Source organism: Ziziphus jujuba, chromosome 9, assembly GCF_031755915.1.
Source record: "Ziziphus jujuba cultivar Dongzao chromosome 9, ASM3175591v1".
NCBI lineage: Eukaryota > Viridiplantae > Streptophyta > Magnoliopsida > Rosales > Rhamnaceae > Ziziphus > Ziziphus jujuba.
This window is the reverse complement of record NC_083387.1, coordinates 6,725,292-6,747,080: the sequence shown is the minus strand read 5'-3', so window position 1 is coordinate 6,747,080 and position 21,789 is coordinate 6,725,292. Positions and strand designations below refer to the sequence as shown.

The 21,789-nt window shown below is 36.4% G+C and overlaps 2 protein-coding genes across 5 annotated transcripts; one reads left to right on the top strand and one right to left on the bottom strand.

Moving 5' to 3' along the window:
* The first annotated feature begins 4,241 nt into the window (after window positions 1-4,241).
* LOC107426676 (chromatin modification-related protein EAF1 B) lies at window positions 4,242-19,213 on the top strand. 4 transcript variants are annotated; one of them, XM_016036917.4, is made up of 24 exons: window positions 4,242-4,614; window positions 6,282-6,488; window positions 6,588-6,642; window positions 6,722-6,819; window positions 6,916-8,374; window positions 8,482-8,601; window positions 8,767-9,042; window positions 9,865-10,053; window positions 10,172-10,252; window positions 10,581-10,638; window positions 10,716-11,233; window positions 11,320-11,373; window positions 12,839-12,896; window positions 12,996-13,189; window positions 13,302-13,355; window positions 13,448-13,528; window positions 13,697-13,834; window positions 13,964-14,080; window positions 14,574-14,674; window positions 14,866-15,081; window positions 15,180-15,561; window positions 16,543-16,956; window positions 17,047-18,312; window positions 18,747-19,213. In XM_016036917.4, exons 2-23 carry the CDS (start codon window positions 6,346-6,348, stop codon window positions 18,226-18,228), a joined length of 5,988 nt encoding a protein of 1,995 aa, XP_015892403.3. In that variant the 5' UTR covers window positions 4,242-4,614; window positions 6,282-6,345; the 3' UTR covers window positions 18,229-18,312; window positions 18,747-19,213. The 4 variants fall into 4 exon arrangements, with proteins under 4 accessions (XP_015892403.3, XP_024933009.3, XP_015892401.3 ...); XM_025077241.3 differs by having other exon boundaries at window positions 6,307-6,488; window positions 16,543-18,312; XM_016036915.4 differs by having other exon boundaries at window positions 16,543-18,312.
* A 549-nt stretch (window positions 19,214-19,762) lies between these two features.
* On the bottom strand, window positions 19,763-21,444 carry LOC107426678 (trihelix transcription factor ENAP1). Its single transcript, XM_016036921.4, has one exon. The coding sequence runs from the start codon at window positions 20,837-20,839 to the stop codon at window positions 19,910-19,912; it is 930 nt and encodes a 309-aa protein (XP_015892407.3). The 5' UTR covers window positions 20,840-21,444; the 3' UTR covers window positions 19,763-19,909.
* Window positions 21,445-21,789: the final 345 nt, after the last annotated feature.

The following is a 21,789-nucleotide window of genomic DNA, read 5'->3' as shown; positions in this document are numbered from 1 at the left end:
CTTGAAAATTTGTGACACTGTTCTTGAAAGAAAGAAAGAGATTGAATCTCCAAAATCTTCTTGGGAGTATAATTTTCTAAAATTTGCTAGTGTTTGATGAAAGAGATTCAACCGGGAGAGATAGCCTCTTAAATACTGAGACGAGCGCATACATAAACATATATCTATATATATATAACCATGCCCGTTTTATTTCTTTTAGAAACTTTTTTAATGTTCATAAAGAAAAAAGAAAAATTTTAATATAAAATAGAAAGTGTCTATTTTTTTTTTCTAGTGAAAAATATAGTATGCTTAATTAATTGTCTTTTTTATGTTTTTTCCTCAACTTAAAAGTATAATCTATTAAATTATCTTTTATTGTCAAAAAATATTTTCAATCACGGTGACGCTGTTTTTTGGCCAGCGAACAGAGTCCACACAAAAGGTATGCCCGCACAGGATAGAAGACATACGTTTATGCCTCATTCCTCTTCATCTTCTTCAGCAATTCTGTTGTGTCGCGTTCTATTTCTACAATCCTTCTGGTTTATAACAATTTATTAATTATTAGAACTAGCATGTTTGATTTTGTTATAAATCCAAGAATTTGATTGAATTGTTCATTAATTTAACTATTGAACTACCTTAAATAATTAATTATTTTATTTCAGTTTAACAGAAACAAAAAAAAAGTTACCTTTGCATGAGAATTATCATGTTCATGATTTACAATGCCATGCTAATTGTTTTCCACAAGATCCTTATTCTGTGAGGACAATTTTTTTTTTTCCCATCATTTTCTTTGTATTTGATGATGGGATTTTTAATATGCTATATTATCAACAAAATTTGATGCTTTCGGGAAAAGCAAAGGTGTATATTGATATTCCACAGGATGTAAAATCCTTACAGCAAATGAAGTTTATAGATATGGAATGATGTATTATATCATGTGTCTCTATGAGCTGAATTTACAATTTAATATCAACAGTATTTTGTATGGATGACATATTGGTTAGATTGAAGCAGGACAGGAAATGAAGTTTACTACTTGAAAATTTAAGAATCACTCAGATAGATCCAAAATCATTGGCCATATTTGGCAACTGTTTTTAGAATTTTTTTTATTATAGAATATGAAAAATTGTTTTTAAAATGAAAAGAATTTATTTTACTATCAGTTTTCAAAAATAATTTACAGTAAACAAATTAAAAAAAAAATTAAAAAGACATTAAAATGATATTTCCAATGTTTTAAAATAATGAAACCCAAATAAGTTTATCTATTGTCCTTCATTTGTTCAGATCCAAATCCCGAACTTCAACTTGTTTTCCCTTAAAATCACATTTCCATTTTCCACTACTAGGTACATTTTCTTCCGAACCTATTATCAAAGTATTTGTCCCATCTACCAACTTCATCATTTGCATCCAAATTTATGTCAACTAGCTCTTTCTTCTCATTAGCCTGTCAATCAAGAAACTAGCATAAGATACAGCAATATGAGATAGCAGGGCTAATATTTTCATTAAATGCTATGAAAATCAGCAATTGTGCTAACTGGATGATGAAACATATGCATACCACCTATACTTTCAATTTTAAATCAATGCTATATAAGTAGCAGGGCTAAGTTTTTTTCACCATGCACACCCTGCAATTCTGCTCCACTTCGTCACCCTTTTCTTCTTCCTCAATGTTGTTGTTGTGTTCTATAATTTCTAGGATTGTTTCATTAGTTACTACTTATTAGAACTATGTTTAATTTGGTTATAAATCCAAAATTTCCAATAAATGTTCATTATGTTTACACTGCCATGCTAATTATTTTCCATTCATGTCACCATTTCCAATTTTCCTTCATGTCCTATCGCAATATATCAATTTCTACCAACTTCCACTTTGTCCATCTAATTAAATTTGTATTCACCAGCTCTCTCTCCTCATAATCCTGTCAATTAAGAAATTAGCATAAGATACACCAATCGAATATATTCCTGCTTATAATTCTGGCAAGTAAATTTGATTTTAATTAAATGCCTACTCCAAGAATAGCCAAACAACAGCCGGTGTTTTCAGATCAATCCTAGTTTCTCGGAAAACAAACAGGGCATTTCACTGGCAGATCTACAGCAGCCATAAACACGTATCTGATTAACCAACCTTCAATAATGTATACATCCATATAGAGAGGAAATGTATCTATATATATATACATATATATATATATATATGTATGTATATGCATATATACTTCTTGATTGCCTAAGTCGAATAAAAAATCTATGTAATACGCTAGGCTTGACTTTTAGTTTATCTTGAACTAAACTATACCGAACTGTGGTCGTTTAATAACTTTATGGACTGATTGCTAGATGCATCAAATTAATAGCTACTTTTTCTTTTTGGCTTTTTCTAAAAATAGGTTCAGCCAACTTACAAATTCTAAACTTAAGCCCGAAAACCTTTTACTACAATCTAATATTAATCCAGCAGCATTTGCACTAAGGCTCTTTACTAAGCATAATTATTTGAGTGAATATTATGTTTAACCCAATATTGAGAAGAAAAACGAAAGTTTAAATTTATATGATAATTTCAATAAACTTGTTTAATATATTTCGTTATTTTGCATAGATAATTATGATTTCACTCATAATTCTTTTTCGTTAATTAACTGAAAGATAAAATATTATGTGTAGTGTTGAGCATTTCTGGTGGCTCTCTAACATTTGTTAAAGTATAGAGCATCTCAAACATTATTTGAAGAGTGGCATTTATTAGCCAAGTGCGTAGTGTTCCTCTATTTGTACACTTCATTTCGCAATTTACCTAAAATTATTGCCTTCGCTCACTTAATATTCATTTTAAAAAAATAATAAATTCAAGATTCTATGCAGTAATACTGTGAAGTAAAATAAAAGGAAAAAAAGAAAAAAGAATTGTTGGAAGATGTAAAACATTCAATAAAATTTTATTTATTATTAACATTCATAAAGAGCGATATGGCTCTCGGATCCATTATTTATTTTAAAAATTTAAATTAAAAAGATTGTTAAAGTTTTTTCTTTTTTTTTTTTTTAAATAAAAAGTTGACTCCCTAAAATGAAAAGAGAATGTGACACCAAGAAAAAAAATGTGAAAAATAAAAAAGATATTACAAATGCTCTTGCAAATATAAATCAAAATGGTGGTTGAAAGTTATATAATAATCAAACAAAAATTACATAAGTATTGAAATATAGTGGTTTTATCTCTATATTTTGTTGTTCTCTGCATTTAAAAAATAAAATTCCTCCTATTATTTTGATTTTTTTAAGTAAATAATATATTAAAGTTTACTTTTTTTTATTATTAGTCTTCTAAAATCGAGAAGATTATATAAATGAAAAGTGAATTAAACATGCTTCAAGTTCTTGCATTAAAGTAGCTTGCCAAAAAAATAAAAAATAAAAAGAGTACAATATTTATATATAGAAACCACAATCCAAAATTGATTTTGCGGGTAATTTTGCTACGGATTCAAAAACTTTATTTATTTATTTTTATTATTTTTTATTTTTTGAAAAAAAATATTTAATTTTATCTTAATTATAATTAAATTTATATTTTTAAAAAATCATATTTTTTAATTAATTTATTAATTAAAAATAATAAATATAATTATAATAAAATTAAAAAGATCTAAATAAAATTTTATTTTATTTTTCATTTTGGTTGGAATTTGATTGGGATTTTATTCTTTTTTGGTTGAAATATAATTTCAACAGTGGTTTGGGTTTGCCTTAATTTTATTTAAAAAAGGAAAAAATAAACTCAGAGTTGCAATGGTAAAAAGCGCACAAATTACTGAAATAGCCTTTGTCGAAGTTGTATGTAATTATTATTACATATAACAATAAACAAAACAAATATTAATAGAAAAAATGAGCAATTAATTAATTTTTTTTGGGCATTATAAATGAAGGTATTATTATCATTACGGTAAAGTTGTTTATTATTATTGTTTTTTATATATGCACCAGTAAATTAAATTAAATTTGTAATTTATAATTTATAATTTTTAACATTTTGGAAAATTCAAATGGGAATAGGATACGCCCCATTGCCCCTGTGCTTGTTTCGTCTTCCTCATCGACCCCCCAAAAATCAAAAAATTAAAAAAGAAGCGAAAAGCACGAAATAGAGGTAAAAACTTAAAAATTTTTGAACTACATAAAAAATAAAAAATAAAAATAAAAAGCCCAAAATGAACGTCCAATTTCTCAAAGCCCTCTTCTGCATCTTCTTCTTCATGCCCAGCCCACTACCACTCGCAGAGGTCGCATAGTCTCCCACCCCCAACCCCGCAACGAAGAACGAAAACCAACCGAGCGACAAAACGAAAACCTAGACACACATACATACACACAGACCTTCACAAGGGTTTCACACAGAGACTCAACAACGTTTCCATGGCTGACATTCTCACGGAGCTGTTGTGTGCTAGGGCTAATTTCACCTTTTTCCATTGAATAGCGGGTTCGTTATTCAAAACCCTAGGAGACAGGAAGTAGGCAGAAATTGGACTTCGTACTGGCCTCAGTGTCGTGCCCTAGATCCCAATTTTGCAACCCTGCGCCCAATTTCAGGTGATTGTTTGTTGTTTTGTCGATTTTGGGTTGTGGTCCATGGAAACCCTAGAGTTTTGGAACCTTGTTCAATTTGTTGGTGTTGAAATGGGAATTAGGGCTTGATTTTTTTGGCAATTTGTTCGAGTATCTTTTTCCTTTTGTGGCTGTGTTATGCATTGCGGTTGAACGCCTGCGGGTTTGTGTGGTAGCTCTGTTTGTATATGGGCTTGTTGCTCTAACACGAAATGAATGTCAGAGTTTGTCATCCCTATGTTGGTAAATCCTGTAGGGTGTTGCAGAAAGTGGTATGCTAGTGCTTTTAAACTTTAGTGGATTGGTTTGAATGTGCCAGTATCAAAATTCCGAGGGATTCAGTTGGCGCCAACCCTTTTGCATGCAATTGTTGCTTATAATTATATCACTAGATATGGTGCTTATAATCTATCTTCTTATCTCACCATTGTTTAGGCAAGTCAGTAATTACCATATTTCATATTAATAGCTTTGGCCTTGGGGGGGCAATGCATTCTATTTCCTTGTAGTTGACTATTTAAATTGGACTTCATTTTGCAATACCTAGTCTGGAACTCCAGGCTTGTTTTCTAGTAACTGGTTTTAAATTTCTATGCTCTATAATGGATGGATTATTGCTGCATAAATTCTGCTAAACCTTCATTTGGTGCTATAGACCATTAGATATTTTCTTTACGAATTTGTAGATTGAATGAAAAATGTTATATGTTTTGCAATGTGTAATAGAGAAGACAACATTAATTTAGCAGCAAAGCACTTCATGTCGATTTCAGAAAAACACTTAAAGAGGTAAAACGCTCATAAGTTTAAGAAAATGCTTGTAATCTTGCATGACTATTTATTTAATATTACTCTTTTTTTTTTAATTTCCTTTACATATGTATTCCAATTTTTTTTTATCCTCTTTTTTCTGCAAGTGGGTGGCTGGTAGGGAGGGGACTTGCATATTGGAAGTTCTTTTTGTACTGCTTACTTTTTATCACACAGATTGTTAAGCAATTTATTTAGGTGTCGATAGATCTTCTATAGAAATGCTGCCCATGCTTAGTTTACTCCATTATACGTGAAGATCTGGGTAACTCCAAGGATATTTTCATGTAGGCTCACTTAGCATTTCATAGTATCTAAGGTGATTTTGGATAATGAACTAATTATCCTTGAAATTATCTTTTGCTAGTTTCAACTTTTTTCATTACAAAGCACATCTTATTTTCATGAGTGTATGGTAATAAACTTAAGGAATGTGACTGGTAATGCAGGTTTATGTAGGATAGTTTTCCTGACATCTATGGATTTAGATGACAGTTAATACAATGTGGTGTCAGTTTTGGTATAGGATGAATATTGTGTCTCCCAATGTATTGGTTTTCTTATGTTTCTTACTTCCATGAAGTTATTACTTTTGTTTTCTTCAGTTTTCATTCTTTTGTAGTTAAGAATGCTGTGCCTCAAACATCTTTGGCCTTACATTACATTTACGTAACTTGTAGTTGATATTGACTGTGTTATACTAGTTCTGATGTGAAGATTTAAATTGGAGTGCTTGTGATGCACAACCATGCCTATTTTTTTGGTTTATTTAATGTTAACTTTACTTTTGAAAAGATTTCACTTTCTTTAGTTGATATTTTGTTCTTCATGTGACTTCTCAGACACTCCTGCTTTAAAAACTTGTAGTTTGATGGGAGGGGCAAGACTATAAATCTTAAAGTAGGAATGCATGGATGTAGCTCAGGATCTACTCTCCTAGTAAATGCTGAAGTTGATTCCATGGGAGGAGTTGTTGACGGCGGAGTTGGTATTGGTTTGAAAACCTCTCCGCGCCGAGCAGCAATCGAGAAGGCTCAAGCAGAGCTTAGGTCTGGTGTTCTCCTTTTTGTTTACCTTTTCTAGCTTCTATTTTTGATTTGATTTCTGCCTTCCAGAAATTATATGATGAACTGTTATCTGTTTAACAGACAGGAGTATGATGTGCGTGAGGAAAGGAGAAGGGAGCTAGAATTTCTCGAGAAAGTATGGCTATTTGATCTTTCAAATTTTTTTCCCGAGTTATTTATGTATTTGGTCATCACTTTAAGGGCATGACTTTCAGGGTGGGAATCCTTTGGACTTCAAATTTGGGAATGCAGCTTCTGTTAGTGTCCAGTCTACTTCACTCACTGATCAGAATCCTGAACAATTTGTGACCAGGTAGGTTATCTTTATTGTGCTTTTGTGCAGCCAAGTAATTAATCAGTTGTCTAATTGTCTCCTTTCCCTTTTCCTTCTATTTCCTTTGTGTTTCAGCGAAGCAAAAGGCAGTTTTGCTGCCTCACCTCATGGTGATTCTGTAGAGAGTAGTGGTAGACCAGGGGGCCCTACAGTTTGTGAACCAAATAGTGCTGACAATCTCTTACTTTTTGATGGTGACAATGATTTACCTGAAGCAGAAAGGAATCCTTTACATCCTAGTAGAAGGAATAATGTTACTCCATCTGAACAGTCTTCTCAAATGGATGGGACTCAAAATGCCAAGGAATCAGAAGACTCGGCCATTGTACGGCCTTATGCTCGAAGGAACAGGTCAAGATCAAATCGTGAGGGTGCTCGATCAAATTCCACTGATATGGTTCAGAGCCGCAGTGGTCAGGGTTCTTCTTTACCTCTTTGTAGCAGCTTGAGGGATACTAAGGTAACGGCAATGGAAGCAAATAATGAGAAAGACCAGAATATGCCATCTGTTTCTAACTTAAAGTCTGCTAGTTCAAATGGTGATGTGGTTCCCAAGGTGGTTATTTCTGATAATCAGTTGGATATGGGCTTGGATGGTGCACAGCTTCACAAAATGTCGGTTGGAACATCAAATGGTAGTGTGCACGACAGTAAATTGGATATTGTAGCACCCAGAAGTTTGCAAGAGAGCCAAGATAATCAACCATCTCAAGTTGATGCTCAGCAAATCCCTTCTGTTGTTGCTTCTGGGGCTCTTGATGTCAGCGAAATGGATCACATGGTTTCAGCAGGCCAGGAACCTTGTTTAGCTACAACGAACATAAATAATGAAACTTCTGTTCAGCCAAATGGGATTAGTAACTCTAAGAGAGAGAATAAAATTATAGTAAGTGAAGTTCAAAACAGCAGTGCAGCTGGAGGCACAAAAGGTTTAGATTCAGAGTCTTCATGCACCCAAACTAGCCTAGGAGTAGATGTACATAATGATAGTGACATGTGTACTAATACAAGAAACATTGATTGTTATGGAAATACCATGGAGCAAACATCGGATGTTGAAGGGGCCCCAAATCCATCTGGTGGTGAAATGGAAAAGGGAAAGAATGAGGAAAAGGCTGTTGATGGTGGTGCTGTCATTACTGACAACCGTTCTTCTCTTTGTCAAAACCACTCCGGTGATGTTAGTACAGTAAAAATTGAGGAAGATATGCCTGCAACTAGACCTGATTCAGATAGTGAAATTAAGCTTCTTTCCAGCACTGAGGGAGTGCAAAAGAGTGACCAGATTGTATCAGAAACTGATAGAAAAGTGGATGATAAATTGGATACTAACATCAACATTAACAAGGAGAATAAATGTGTAGGAAGACTTCAGGAGCCTCAAGATATTTCTATGCATGAGCTTCCTGAGGCTGCTTCGTCAGGGAAGGATTCTGCTGCAACCCTTGAACCTCAGGTTTGTCCTGATAATGCTGTGAAAGTGGTGGACAAGGCACATGAGGATTCTATTTTGGAAGAAGCTCGAACGATAGAGGTGTTTTCTTTATTTCCTTTCTAATCTATGCTTAAATTTGTTGAGGTGTGAACCTGTTATTTTCTTTAACATCAAAATTTAAAGGGATGACGTAATGTAATAAACAGGCCAAGCGTAAGAGGATTGCTGAATTGTCTGTTCGTTCTCTACCCCTGGAGATTCGAAGAAAATCTCACTGGGATTTTGTCCTTGAGGAAATGGCATGGTTGGCAAATGATTTTGCGCAGGTCTGACTTTGTGGATGTTATTACGGGGTTCTTTTTGTCTTTTTATCTTGCATTGCCCCTTTTCCCCATATGGAAGATTGTCTTTTCTAGTTAATATCATATATATTTCCATCTTTATCTACCTCTTATTTTCATTTTGTTTTTCCTTTATTATTTGTTTGTTAGGAGCGTCTTTGGAAGATGACCGCTGCTGCTCAAATATGTCATGGGGCAGCTTTTAGTTCTCGGCTGAGATTTGAGGAACAACATCAACAATGGAAGCTAAAAGAAGTTGCCCATGCATTGTCGAAGGCGGTCCTGCAATTTTGGCATTCAGCTGAGGTGATTTTAAATGGTGATGATAGCAGTGTTTGTCCAGAAAAAAGCGAGTACAGTATGGTTGGATCTGTAGGGGTTGATAGGAGTGAAGTTTCTAAGGACAAGAGTCAAGAATCTAATATGGTACCTTGACTTATTTTTTGTTTTCTGCTCTGGTAAATATAATGATAGAATATTCAAGGTTGTGTAATTCTTTTTCATTTTTTCATGTTTCATTAATTATTCTTCAATGCTGCTGCTAGTTATATTTATGTAAGATGCTCCTCGTTCCAGTTAAATTAGTGGGATGTTTACTTAAATATGAATCATATGTATTTGGTTAATAGGATAATTTTGTTATGCCATCAAGTAGAATGTTTTGTTTCATTATGAGCATTTGCAGTAGCTTGTTGTTTTCTTTTTTGGCTGTGTGTGTGGGCTTGTGGCACATGCTGTTAACTTTTCTTTAAGTTTGGGTTTTGGTTGAGATGTTTGGGTTTTGGCTGAGATGTTACATTTTAAGAATCTATGATTTAGGATGTCTTGTTGAACTAGAACTAAGTCAACTCTCAGAACTGGTGTATTGCTTATATGCACAAGTTTCTATACAGCTGTAGTACTTGTCCTTAAATATGAATTTAAAGATGTATTTTTAACAGTTTAGTACTGGGGGTTGCAGAAAGCATTATATTTGATATCCCTTAATAATTTTTGGTTACAAGCCTGCCTGGAAGTTGAGTTGTATCTAGTTTGTTTTTTGTCTGGAAGTTTCAGATTGCCTCTTGTTGTTTTGCCTAAAAATCATTTGCTGAAAATGATCATCTGATGCTTTCTCAACTCGTTTGTCTGAACTTAATAATCTAAGCATATGTGTTGTAGATCTTTATAGTTTTTACTTCCTGGAAGCTAATATTCTTTGAGATAAGAAGCTTTTATGACTGATGTAGATATTTTATTGGTCATTAGCAGGAATCAAGCAAAAAGTTGGATCCTCAATATCCCAGAAAGATTCTTGCTGTTCAGGGTTATGCTGTAAGATTTTTGAAATATAACAGTTCTCTTGGTCGTTGCCTTCAAGCAGAAGCACCAGCAACACCTGACAGAGTATCTGATTTAGGCATTCTGGATGTGTCCTGGGAGGATAATCTTACAGAAGTATGTCTTGTTCTCTTTCCTTTTCATTGTTGACACTATCTTCTCATCTCTCCCATTCTCTCTTCCCCTCTCAACACACATACATGATCTTTTACATGTTCATTTTGTGGTTTGGTAGGAGAGTTTGTTCTATACTGTTCCCTCTGGTGCAATGGAAAGCTACAGAAAATCTATTGAATCTCATTTTGTGCAGTTTGAGGTAAATGTGTGCCTGTCTGTCTGACTCTTCCGCTTGCTTTCTGTTTCTGGCCTGTAAAGCATATTGTTGAATTTTAATTTTTAAAGAATAGTAAAAATGTGGATGCTGTTAAAATGGTATATGCTCTGTGTAAAAGGTACTATATCTCATCTCCTAGTCCTTGCACATATCTGTGTTTATTTATTTATTATTGTTATTATTAATTTGGAATTACCTTATTCATTGTCTAACATAATTTTGCAGTAAATATTTTTGATTTTTTGATATTTTTTCCCCTCTTTTTTTGGGGTCTTAGACTGGATAATTTATCAAATTAAATATTTTTCAGAGAACTGGTAGTAGCGTGCAAGAGGAAGTTGAGACATCTATGTATGATGCTGTAGCAGGTAAGAAGCTTTTTGATTTTGAGGTCGCATTTTATAATTGATCTTGTGCCCCTTTATGATAAGATTTTCTGTTTCAGACTATGGCTTCCAGGAGAATCCTTATATTGAGGATGAAGGAGAAACAAGCACATATTATTTGCATGGAGCCTTGGAAGGTGGCAGGTCATCAAACTCTGCGCAGAAGAAACGGAAGAATTCTATAAAGTCATACACAGTAAGGTCATATGAAACAGGAATTGATTTTCCTTATGGTAACTGCACAGCTGCTACTCAACAGTCCATGTTGCCGGGGAAAAGGCCTGGTAGTCTGAATGTTGGTCCAGCTCTGCCAAAACGCATGCGCACTGCTTCTAGGCCGAGGATTCTTAGTCCTTTTAGTGGTGCAGCTACTGGAAGTGCACAGGTACAAATGAAGACAGATGCTTCAAGTGGAGATACCAATTCTTTTCAGGATGACCAGAGTACTTTGCATGGTGGCTCCCAGTTCCAGAAAAGTGTGGAGGTTGAGTCTGTCGGTGACTTTGACAAGCAGTTACCTTATGACTGTGCAGAAACATCGGTGAAACCTAAGAAGAAGAAGAAGGCAAAACATCTGGTACATAATATCTCATGCTTACCCATGGAGTTCTCTCATCTTTTCTACCTTCTTGTTTAAGTTGCTTGAGTTCTATGTTGTCACAGGGCTCCACATATGACCAGGGATGGCAGGTAGATTCTGCCATGCTTAATGATCAGGTAATTACTAGAGTTGCTATTGTAATCTAGTCTGTCCTTTTGGTGGTTCAACTCACTCTATCTCCTGGCTTTTTATAATTTGGCGAAAGGTGTTCTATAGCTGAAAGTTTTAGTAGTTTTAGTACTGTCTTTTTATCCTATTGTATGTTGAATTTCTTCTTTGGCATATGAGACTATTTAAGAAACTGTTTTGGTTTCATATTGTGTTCTTGTTAATCCTATTAAGTTACAACTAAAATAACACTTTGTTAAGAGATTTGGATTATCTATTTTGATAATCTGTTGTGTATGCAACTCTAGAGATCGTTGCTTGAATAATTTATCGCCAATTATTTCAGCCAATATTGGCCTGTGCAAGCATTGTTAATTTGTGGCTAACTCTTAAAATTTAGTGGTGAGGATGATTTGGGAGCAGGATGGTAGAAGTATATATTAATATAGGCATCTAGATCTAGGACATCTTAAAGGATAGGAACTTGTCATTGCTGGGCTACATTAGGACTATAAGTTTCTAGAGAGCATCATGTACTTCATAAATGTTTAGTTGTCTAGTGATGGTTTGCCAATGAAGATATACAAAATGTTCAAAAACAGTTGAATATCTAAGACATGATGAAGTTTTTAGATAAGGTCTGATGTTGGCAGGAAGGTGTACTTTACCCTTTCTGGCTTTGAAGTCAAATCTAATTTTTTTTTTTTTTTTTTTGGTTGGGGGGGAGGAGATGCTTAACTGTGAGGCTGAGACAGTTTATAGTATCTGGAGTCTGTTTGGCCATAGTTCTTTATTCGTTACTCTCTTCTAGCATTTGGACACTATAATCTCGTGTGTGTGCGCGTGTGTGTGTGAGAGAGAGAGAGAGAGAGAGGCCTAATTGTGAGGCTGAGACAGTTTGTAGTATCTGGAGTCTTTTTGGTTGTAGTTTGTTATTCGTTACTATTTTCTAGTGTTTGGATGCTATAATCTATTTCCTTCTATTTCTATTAGCTAGTGTGGAATTCGTACTGGATACGTGAATTTGCAACAGGATACGGCCATTGGGACATGATAGAATATTTAATACTATAATTATTTTATTTTTGCAAAACTAGAAGTGTAGGTTTGCATGAAGTCTTCTTCATATTAAAAGTTTAGGTTTGCTGAAAGTCTTCTTCTTATAATTAAAAGTTTTAGGTTTACTGTAACTCTTCTTCTTATTATAATTTGTTTTTTAAATTTACTATATATTAAATTTTATTAATTTTTTTAGTTTTTTAGACATGTCCCTGTTTCCGTAGCCAAAATTTTGAGCCGTCCTTATATCCTCATATCCTAGCTTTTGGAAATGAAAGGATCGGACCCCTACATGAACCCATACCCAATACCTTTACCTGAGTCCTAGCAACATAGGCTAGAATAATGTTTCTTTTGGCGTTCATATTAATTGAAAGTAGCATCCTTTGATCTATGTTTACTTTTAATATGCAGAGAGATCATTCCAGAAAGAGATTGGAAAGTAATCATTTTGAATCGAATGGCACAAGTGGTAAACTACATTTTCATGTTACAATTGTTTGATTGATTGGTGCAAGGATACATCAGCAAAGTTGTTTTCTACCCTACATTATAACTGTTTTCTCTGTAGGTTTATATGTTCAGCATAGTGCAAAGAAGCCAAAAATATTGAAACAACCAGTAGAGAATACTTTTGACAATATTACAACCATGACTGGATCCATTCCTTCTCCAGTGGCATCCCAAAATAATATGTCCAACACTAGTAAATTTATTAAATTAATAGGTGGACGGGATAGGGGCCGAAAAGCTAAATCACTAAAGGTATTCTTTAACATTGCCCATGTTGAAGTTTGTCATTGTTTATTATTTATTCTTTAATTACTTAAGACTTTATGGTTAATGCTTTGAATATGATTATTTACCCTTTTTACAGACATATGCGGGGCAGTCAGGGCCTGGAAGTCCTTGGTCACTATTTGAAGACCAGGTAAGTATCTTCCTTATTCTCTTAGTTTTTGTATTTGTTGGTTGTTGAAATACTTCTCAGAGCGAATGATGTTACCTTATTTCCTTTCTCAGGCTCTTGTTGTTCTTGTACATGACATGGGTCCTAACTGGGAGCTCATAAGTGATGCTATCAACAGCACCCTGCAGTTCAAGGTAATTGCGTATGTTGGGAGGGTCGTGCCATGTTGGTACTGTATTTTGAGACTGTCCATGAATATTCTGATTCCATAATCTTTTTGAATATGGTTTCTTCTGTATTTTATTTAAGCTTCTAACATCTGCATTTTATGTAATACAATTATTGACAAGCACAATATGCAGTGTATCTTTCGCAACCCTAAAGAATGCAAGGAGCGTCACAAAATATTAATGGATAAGAGTGCTGGTGATGGGGCAGATAGTGCTGAAGATTCAGGGTCTTCTCAGCCTTATCCATCTACGTTACCGGGTATCCCAAAGGCAAGATATTATTGTCCTCACTGGAAAGTGAAATATTTGACATCAATTTGGTCACATATCTGTTCGATGCCTGCTCACAATTGAGCTAATCTTGGTTGGATTTTTTGGCTGGTGTTTCTGTTAAAGCAGGGCAGTGCCAGACAGTTATTTCAACGTTTGCAAGAGCCAATGGAGGAAGACACCCTCAAGTCTCATTTTGATAAAATTATTAAGATTGGGCAGAAGCAGCATTACCGCAGGAGTCAGGTTTGTGATCATGAACATGCACTTTTTGTGGCTAAGTCATATCATAGTTTCAGAATTCTGAAGCATAACACATATATCATAGTTTCAGAATTCTGAAGCATAACACATATCCTATCTCTATGAATGGCCTATATGAGTGAAATTAATTTTCCTTTTCTGGAGAAATGACTTTTTTCCAGCTTTTTGCTACTGGAATTGTTTGGATATTTTTAGATGGTTTTGTCTTTTATTTGATCATTTGATAGCACAGGTAAATTTAATACCAGCTTAACTTTTAGGGCAATATGTTCTAAATCCAAGGTTTTTCCAAATGGCATTCATGATTGTAGGTGGTTGATAGAATGACAAGGGCATGTTATAACAAATGACCCTGAGTGTTTCACGTATATTACTTTGGGCTTGAGATCTGAAAACAATTTATTTCATGTTTGATATGCATTTCCAACCTTCCTTCCTGACCATAAACCTCTTGGTTCTTGTTTATTTTGTGAAGAATGAGAACCAGGATCCAAAACAGTTAACTCCGGTGCATAATTCTCATGTTATTGCTCTTTCTCAAGTCCACCCAAATAACCTGAATGGAGTTCTTCTAACGTAAGTATTTTATTTATTTATTTATTTTTTAAATGCTTGCTAATAGTGTTGTGAGCTGTCTTGTAATTTATTGTTATGCTAAATTTTGTTGTTATGATAGTATTCATTTTTGCATATTCTTGGCTCATATTTGATTACAGTCTTGTAAAACAATTTGTGATCTATGTCCTATTTTTTTTGTTTGTATGAAGGCCTCTTGATCTCTGTGATGCAACTGCATCTAGCCCAGATGTTCTTCCGATTGGGTATCAAGGTTCTCATCCTAGCGGTTTAGCAATATCAAATCCGGCTGCTGTTGCACCATTGCTTCCTTCTTCTGGGGCAAATTCCTCACTACAAGGATCTTCTGGAATGGTTCTTGGTGGTAATGTGTCATCACCATCTAGTGCACTTAATGCCTCTATTAGGTAAGATGACAGCTTGAGATGGTTGCTGCTTCTTTGTTAGTGCATTTTTCTATTTCTTATGAACATTTTTCATTTTTGTCCTTATAATGTGTTTCCAGGGATGGTAGATATAGTGTTCCTAGGGCAACTTCTTTACCAGTTGATGAGCAGCAAAGAGTGCAACAATATAATCCAATGCTATCGGGTAGAAATATCCAGCAGTCCAGCTTGTCTGTACCTGGTGGTCTTTCGGGGGCTGATCGTGGAGTGCGTATGCTACCTGGTGGAAATGGCATGGGCATGATGTGTGGAATGAATAGAAACATGCCAATTTCAAGGCCAGGTTTCCCGGGAATGACTTCATCATCCATGCTGAATTCTGGGAGTATGCTTTCATCAAGTATGACAGGAATACCAAGCCCTGTAAATATGCATTCTGGAGCTGGTCCTGGTCAAGGAAACTCAATGATAAGACCACGTGAGGCTTTGCATATGATGAGGGTGAGTCACTAAATATTTTCCAGACTAAGGTTGCTTTATTGGTCAATATTCAAAATATGAGGTTAAAGTTTTGATGACCATTTGGCCTTTAATGGACATATTTGGTTAGAAGTGTCAAGAAAAGAGTTTGTAAAGTCAGTTTCTATTTGTGGGTAAGTCGATGCGGGATATTAACACATCCATATCTTATTAACAATAAGCTACATTCAAGCCAAAACTCTTCTGAGCGGTTAGGTAATTTGTTGTGGATGGGGCTTGTGCCTCGTGTGACTTAGATCATATGTGGTCTGCAATTCCCAATCTGCAATTTTTTGTTTGGCTTCATGGCTTCTTAATCCCAACACCTGTCGAAGGTGAGTACCTTTGCTTAATTTGATGGGTGGAAAGGACTCTATATATATATATATATATATGACTCACGAAGAAGGAATTTTTTTTTTTTTTTTTTTTTTTTTTTTTTTTTTTTTTGGTGGTGGGTAAAATATGAAGAGGGATTTGTCATGGCGGCTACATGGGAAAAAAGATTTCATTTCAATCAACTTTAAAAAGGTTCAATCAATCACTAATGTAATTACTTGTAGGTTCCATGTAGATTTTATGGGCTGTTCTTTCCCTACTTAGGTTTTATTTTAAAAAAAATAATAATAAATAAAATAATTAAATGATGTGTGGTTATTTGGATGAGGTGAATTTCCACCTCGGATCCACATACGAAGTCCTCTTGATAAGGTCCTTACAAGGGCCTTGCTGTAAGTTTTGATGTATAAATTTCCATGCAGCTATTTTTTTCCATTTTGTCTAGTTTGAGACTTAATCAATCTCCCTGTCCCACTTCCCAAATATTCACAAGTTGCTTAAATAGCAATTTTGGGTTTAGATAATGGTTTTAATAATAATGCTTATTAATATTCATGTTTTGCTACTTTTTATGCATTTGCAATTCATTTTGCTTATTTGACAATAAGATATTTTTGTCTATAGCCTGGCCATAATGCAGAGCATCAGAGGCAAATTGGAGTTCCAGAGCTTCAGATGCAGGGGACACAAGGGAACAGCCAAGGTATTGCCCCGTTCAATGGTTTGAGTGCTGCATTTTCCAACCAGACAACTCCACCTCAAGTTCAGCCGTATCCAGGCCATCCCCAGCAGCAGCATCAGGTGTCCTCACAACAGCCTCATGCGCTTGGCAGCCCTCATCATCCTCATCTTCAAGGCCCCAATCATGCTACAGGTTCACAGCAGCAGGCCTATGCAATCCGCCTTGCTAAAGAAAGGCAGATGCAGCAGCGGTATATGCAGCAGCAGCAGCAGTTTACTGCTTCTAATGCTTTGATGTCACATGTCCAATCACAGCCGCACCATCCCATTTCATCAACTCTGCAAACTAGTTCTCAGGTTCAATCACAAACATCGTCTCAACCAGTATCTCTGTCTCCTCTAACATCATCATCCCCATTAACTCCTGCATCTGCACAACACCAGCAGAAACATCACCTACCACCTCATGGCCTCAGCCGGAATCCTGGTGTCAGTGGGTTGTCAAATCAAATGGGAAAGCAACGGCAGCGGCAGACACAAAATCAGCATCTTCAACAAACTGGTAGGAACCACCCTCAGCAACGACAACATGTGCAGTCTCAGCAGCAAGCTAAACTCATGAAGGGAGTAGGAAGAGGTTTGGCACATCAGAACCTTCCTGTGGACCCATCCCATCTGAATGGCCTTTCAATGCCTCCAGGGAACCAATCTCTGGAGAAAGGAGAGCAACAGATCATGCAGATGATGCAAGGTCAAGGTGTATATTCTGGGTCTAGTCTAAATCAAATTCAACCGTCAAAGCCATTGATTCCTCAGTCTTCTAATCATTCTCCGCTGCAGCAAAAGCTAATTTCTAGCTCAGCTCCTCCTGCATCAAAGCAACTCCAGCAAATGCCTTCTCATTCTGATAATACCACTCAAGGCCAGGTTCCTTCAGTTCCTACAGGTCATCCATTATCAGTCTCGCATCAATCTGTTCCCACAGCAGTCATGGCTTCCAGCCACCAGCAGCTACAACCACAGTCACAGCCACATCAAAAGCAATTAAATCAAACTCAACCAAATGTTCAGAGAATGCTTCAACAAAATCACCAAGTAAATTCTGAGATGCCAAACAAGTCGCAAACTGATATAGCTCAAGCTGACCATCCCATGAGCAATGTTCCTCAGGTAGTTGCGAGCATGGCAATGCCTCAGTCCTGTATTGATTCACCAATTGTAGTGCCGGTCTCTTCTACTGTTGCTCCACAATGGAAATCATCGGAAAATTCAACTGCTCAAGCAGGTTCTGTTGGAAGTCCCCCTCGCACTAATTCATCTGGGAATGAGCCAATACAGCCTGTTAGTCAAGGTATAGGCCCAAGACAGCTATCTGGTGGTTTGCCTTCTCATGGACATAATGTTGGTGCCCAGTGGCAGCAACAGCAGCAACGACCACCTTTACAGCAATCTCCGACAATGCCCACCCCATCCCAACAGTACCTGCAACATGAACAGCAGCAACAACATCAGGAGCAAAAGTCACCACCACAACTGCCACTGCAACAGCAGCCTTCACAGCAAGTGCAACATCTGCAAGCAGGTCAAGGCAGTATGTATTTGAGGCCCACTAATTCTAAACCAGAATGAAGCATTCGATGGAACTGAGCAGTTCCAAAAGCAGTTCGTCGTGCCAAGATTGGGCCTGTATGCCCTTGTTACAGCCATGTACAGGTCTGTCATTTCTAATGTCAACTTCCTAGAATACTAAACTAATGTGAAGACATGATATTGCATTGCCCTTGAGATTAAAATGAGGGAAGAGAACAAATAGCATGTTATTGCATTGCATGAAACATAGAAGCTTAAGTCTACCATCATTAGGCAAAATATTTGGCCTGGGAGTCGGATCATTCTCAAATATTTGTCAGGTAAAGTAGCAGGCTGGTAGCCTCTTTCAACTTAAAAGAATTCCATGCAAACTAAAAAGCGTGAATTCGAATTTTGATTTATGGTGGCTACTGCATGATTGGTTAGTCTATTGAGTCATATTTTGCTGATTTATTTATTTCTGCATTTTCTGATTGTATATCGGTGGTAATTACTAAGCTAAGATGTGGTTGGATGAAGAAAGAGGCTAATTTAGATGTGGGGTTTGTTCTATGCAGATGAGGCTGTTCATTCCACAAGGGCTTTGATGGAAGGAAAGCTAGTATTGCAAGGAATTTTCATTTTGATTTTGGAAATGTAAATTACCACTGGTCTGGAGATGGAAAGATAGAGACTATAGAGGCATGTGTACAGGGGTCTCTCATCTCTCCTTTTGTACTTTTTTTTTTTTTTTTTCTTTGCTTATTTTCTTTTCCTTGGTCTCCCTGCCACTCTGCAGAGGGACCTTATTTTTTTCCCCTCGTAGTTTAGTGCATCATGTATCATTGTACTTTCAGGTTAAAGGGGGTTAGCAATCATTTTTATGGGCAGAGAGAAGCCTTCTGCAAATTTTGTGAATAGTAGGATTCTGGTATATACCTGGTTCGTCATCTGGCGCTGTCCATTTGCACATGTGGAATCTCTGTAATGGATTTCCCAGTTTTTATAATGCAACAAGGTTTTAGAGCTCATTTTCAATGATGCACTTCTTTGTTCACTCTCAGCAGCCTCTGTTTTTTTTTTTTTTTTTTTTTTTTTTTTTTGTGGTAATATTTTTTGTCTCGATTCATACATAATCAAAATCAGCTTAAGAAAGGAATATGTTAAGATTATTGTATATTATCCGACACAACCAATTCAGATTGCAAAGCCGTATTTGATCACATTATCAAACATCAAATAGGCCCATGTTCCAAGCATATAAAACTGGAATTCCGCAAACCATTTTTCTGATTTTCGCGAAGTTCAACATTCATATCTGAAATATGCTTTAAAACATATATTATCCCTTATAAAATTAATAAAATTCTGAATGCATCCACAGTTTCAAAACAAAGCAAAGATGCATTAGTACAGAAAACAGATTTCCAATCTGTTTTTAGCTTTACAACTTTATGTTTCGATGGAAGTCGATCATAATTAAGAGCAGACTGCTAAGCATTCTGCATAAGTTAGGAACTAGTACTAATTACACTTCGAATTTGCATTGTCCGTACATAGCATAATGAATTCGAGTAAAACTAGAAGATTGATATGAGGGTGCAAGCTCAACATTGCTATGCAACAATTATTTAATAATAATTTAAAAAAAACCTAATAACCAACTCATTTCCACTTCTAAAATGGAAAAGTGAAACAGTTAAAAGGAAAAATAAAAAATCAGGACTCTTTTTTTTTTTTTTCACATTTCTTGTTGAGCCATGTTGAACTGATGGTTGGAAGACTCAAAAGCTTTGGCAATGGAATCCACAATCTTGTGCTGGGATTGTAAGATCATGTCCATCCGTTTAGTCTCCATTTCCATCCTGCACCTTTCAGTTTCTTTTAGAATCTCCATTTTCATATTCTCCATCCCAATAAACCTATCAGCGAACCCTCTTATCTCTCCAGCCAATTTCAACACCAATTCTCGCCCTCTCTGTCCCTCCACTTCCACCTCCTCATAATCCTCATCCACGCTCTCCTTCCTCTTTTTCGCCACCGGCTCTCTCAACGACCCCGAGAACCCCCAATTTCCATCATTTCCTCCTCCTCCTCCTCCTCCTCCTTCTCTGCTCAATTTTGGCTCCCCAGCGAACCTATTTACAACCGCTGGTCGTCTTAGTATGTAATTGATACTCCTCGACTTATTGCTATGGTTTTCAACATCATCCTCCTCATCCTCATCATCATCTTCATCTTCCTGAGCTTCAACATGGCTACAGGGCACGGCGACCATAGGTCGCGCCGAGATAGGCAAGGGACCGCGTTCAAGTGAGTCCATGAGGTCAAAATACTGCCAGGAAGAGGAGGCACCGGAGAGCCCCAGACGCTGCTTCTTCTCGGCTCGGTAGCGTTGACGGAGCTTCTCCATCTTATGGCGGCATTGGATGGCAGTCTTGGAGGGTTCGGAGTAGTCGTAGCCGCAGCGAGCGGCGACGGTGACGGCGACTTCTTCCCACTGGCTGGACTTGAGCTGACCGCGTTTAAGGGAGTACCATTTTTCCTGATAGGCTTGGATCAGGTGGACCGTCTCTTGGTGGGTCCAGGGAAGCGGTTGGGGCTTCTTGGCGGTGACGTTGGCGGCGGGAGGTGAAGGTGAAGCAGAGGCAGATGGTGGCGGCGTGGCCATTTGGACTTTCAGAGAGAGAGAGAGAGAGAGAGGGGTTTTTAGGGAATGGGAGTGGAGAGGTGGAGATGGAGTGGAGCAGAGGAGAAGAAGTGTGGTGGTGGAGATGGCGGTGGAGAAGGAGGTGGTGGTGGGTGAGATGGTTCATGAGGTGGGCCCATGGCTGACCATGTCGGAAGTGCGCCGGGTAAGTTAGCGGGCAGGCGTGGATCGTTTTCTTTAACTTAATTTATATATATATGGACCACCCCCAATACCAACCAACTCCAATGACCATATGAAACGAATATCCCAAGTTTTTCCAAGTTCCAATGCAAAGTCGGATTCTATTTTTTTGGGCCCGAACCTCGAGGCTCTATATATTTTTGCCTTCCTATCATTGGCTACCACCGGCACCCCATTACGTGGCACCTCAGTTTCTTATTTTACCATTTTACTTTTTACCTCTTTGCTTCTTGACCTTGAACCAAACAATAGCACCTTCCTTTACCGCTCTTTTTTACAATTTCTGGTCGAAATGATATTACTACAGTCTACAACATAGAAATCCCCACCTGTTCTGTTTATCCAACTAATTCAACTCTTTCAGTTAAACTCTACGTTCTTTCTGTTTTTAAAACCCAGCCGAAAAGACAAAAGTAATTCAATAATTGAACGGTTTTCCGTCAAACAGTTTCTTACACACATATCCGAACAAACCAAATTATATTTTCAACGGGTTTTTTAGGATTTTTAATTTTTAATTTTAATTTTTTTTAATAAAAAAATGTATTGCGTGCTTTATAGATGAAGCAAGTCAAACATAATTTTTCGTCAACGTGGAAGAAATGTAATGGTTATTGACTAATGATTGAAAGGAATGCCAGAGAAACACGTTTCATTCGAAGTTGACCGCAATTTTCTTTATGTTACCACTGTTTCGAGGAAGGCAATAGAAAGTCGTTTTCAAAAAC

Coding starts and splice junctions, on each gene's coding strand:
- LOC107426678 (XM_016036921.4), bottom strand. CDS start 20,839: ATGGCCACGCCGCCACCATCTGCCTCTGCTTCACCTTCACCTCCCGCC.
- LOC107426676 (XM_025077241.3), top strand. CDS start 6,346: ATGCATGGATGTAGCTCAGGATCTACTCTCCTAGTAAATGCTGAAGTT. Junction 6,489..6,587: donor AAGGCTCAAGCAGAGCTTAG/GTCTGGTGTTCT, acceptor TCTGTTTAACAG/ACAGGAGTATGATGTGCGTG. Junction 11,234..11,319: donor AGAAGAAGGCAAAACATCTG/GTACATAATATC, acceptor ATGTTGTCACAG/GGCTCCACATATGACCAGGG.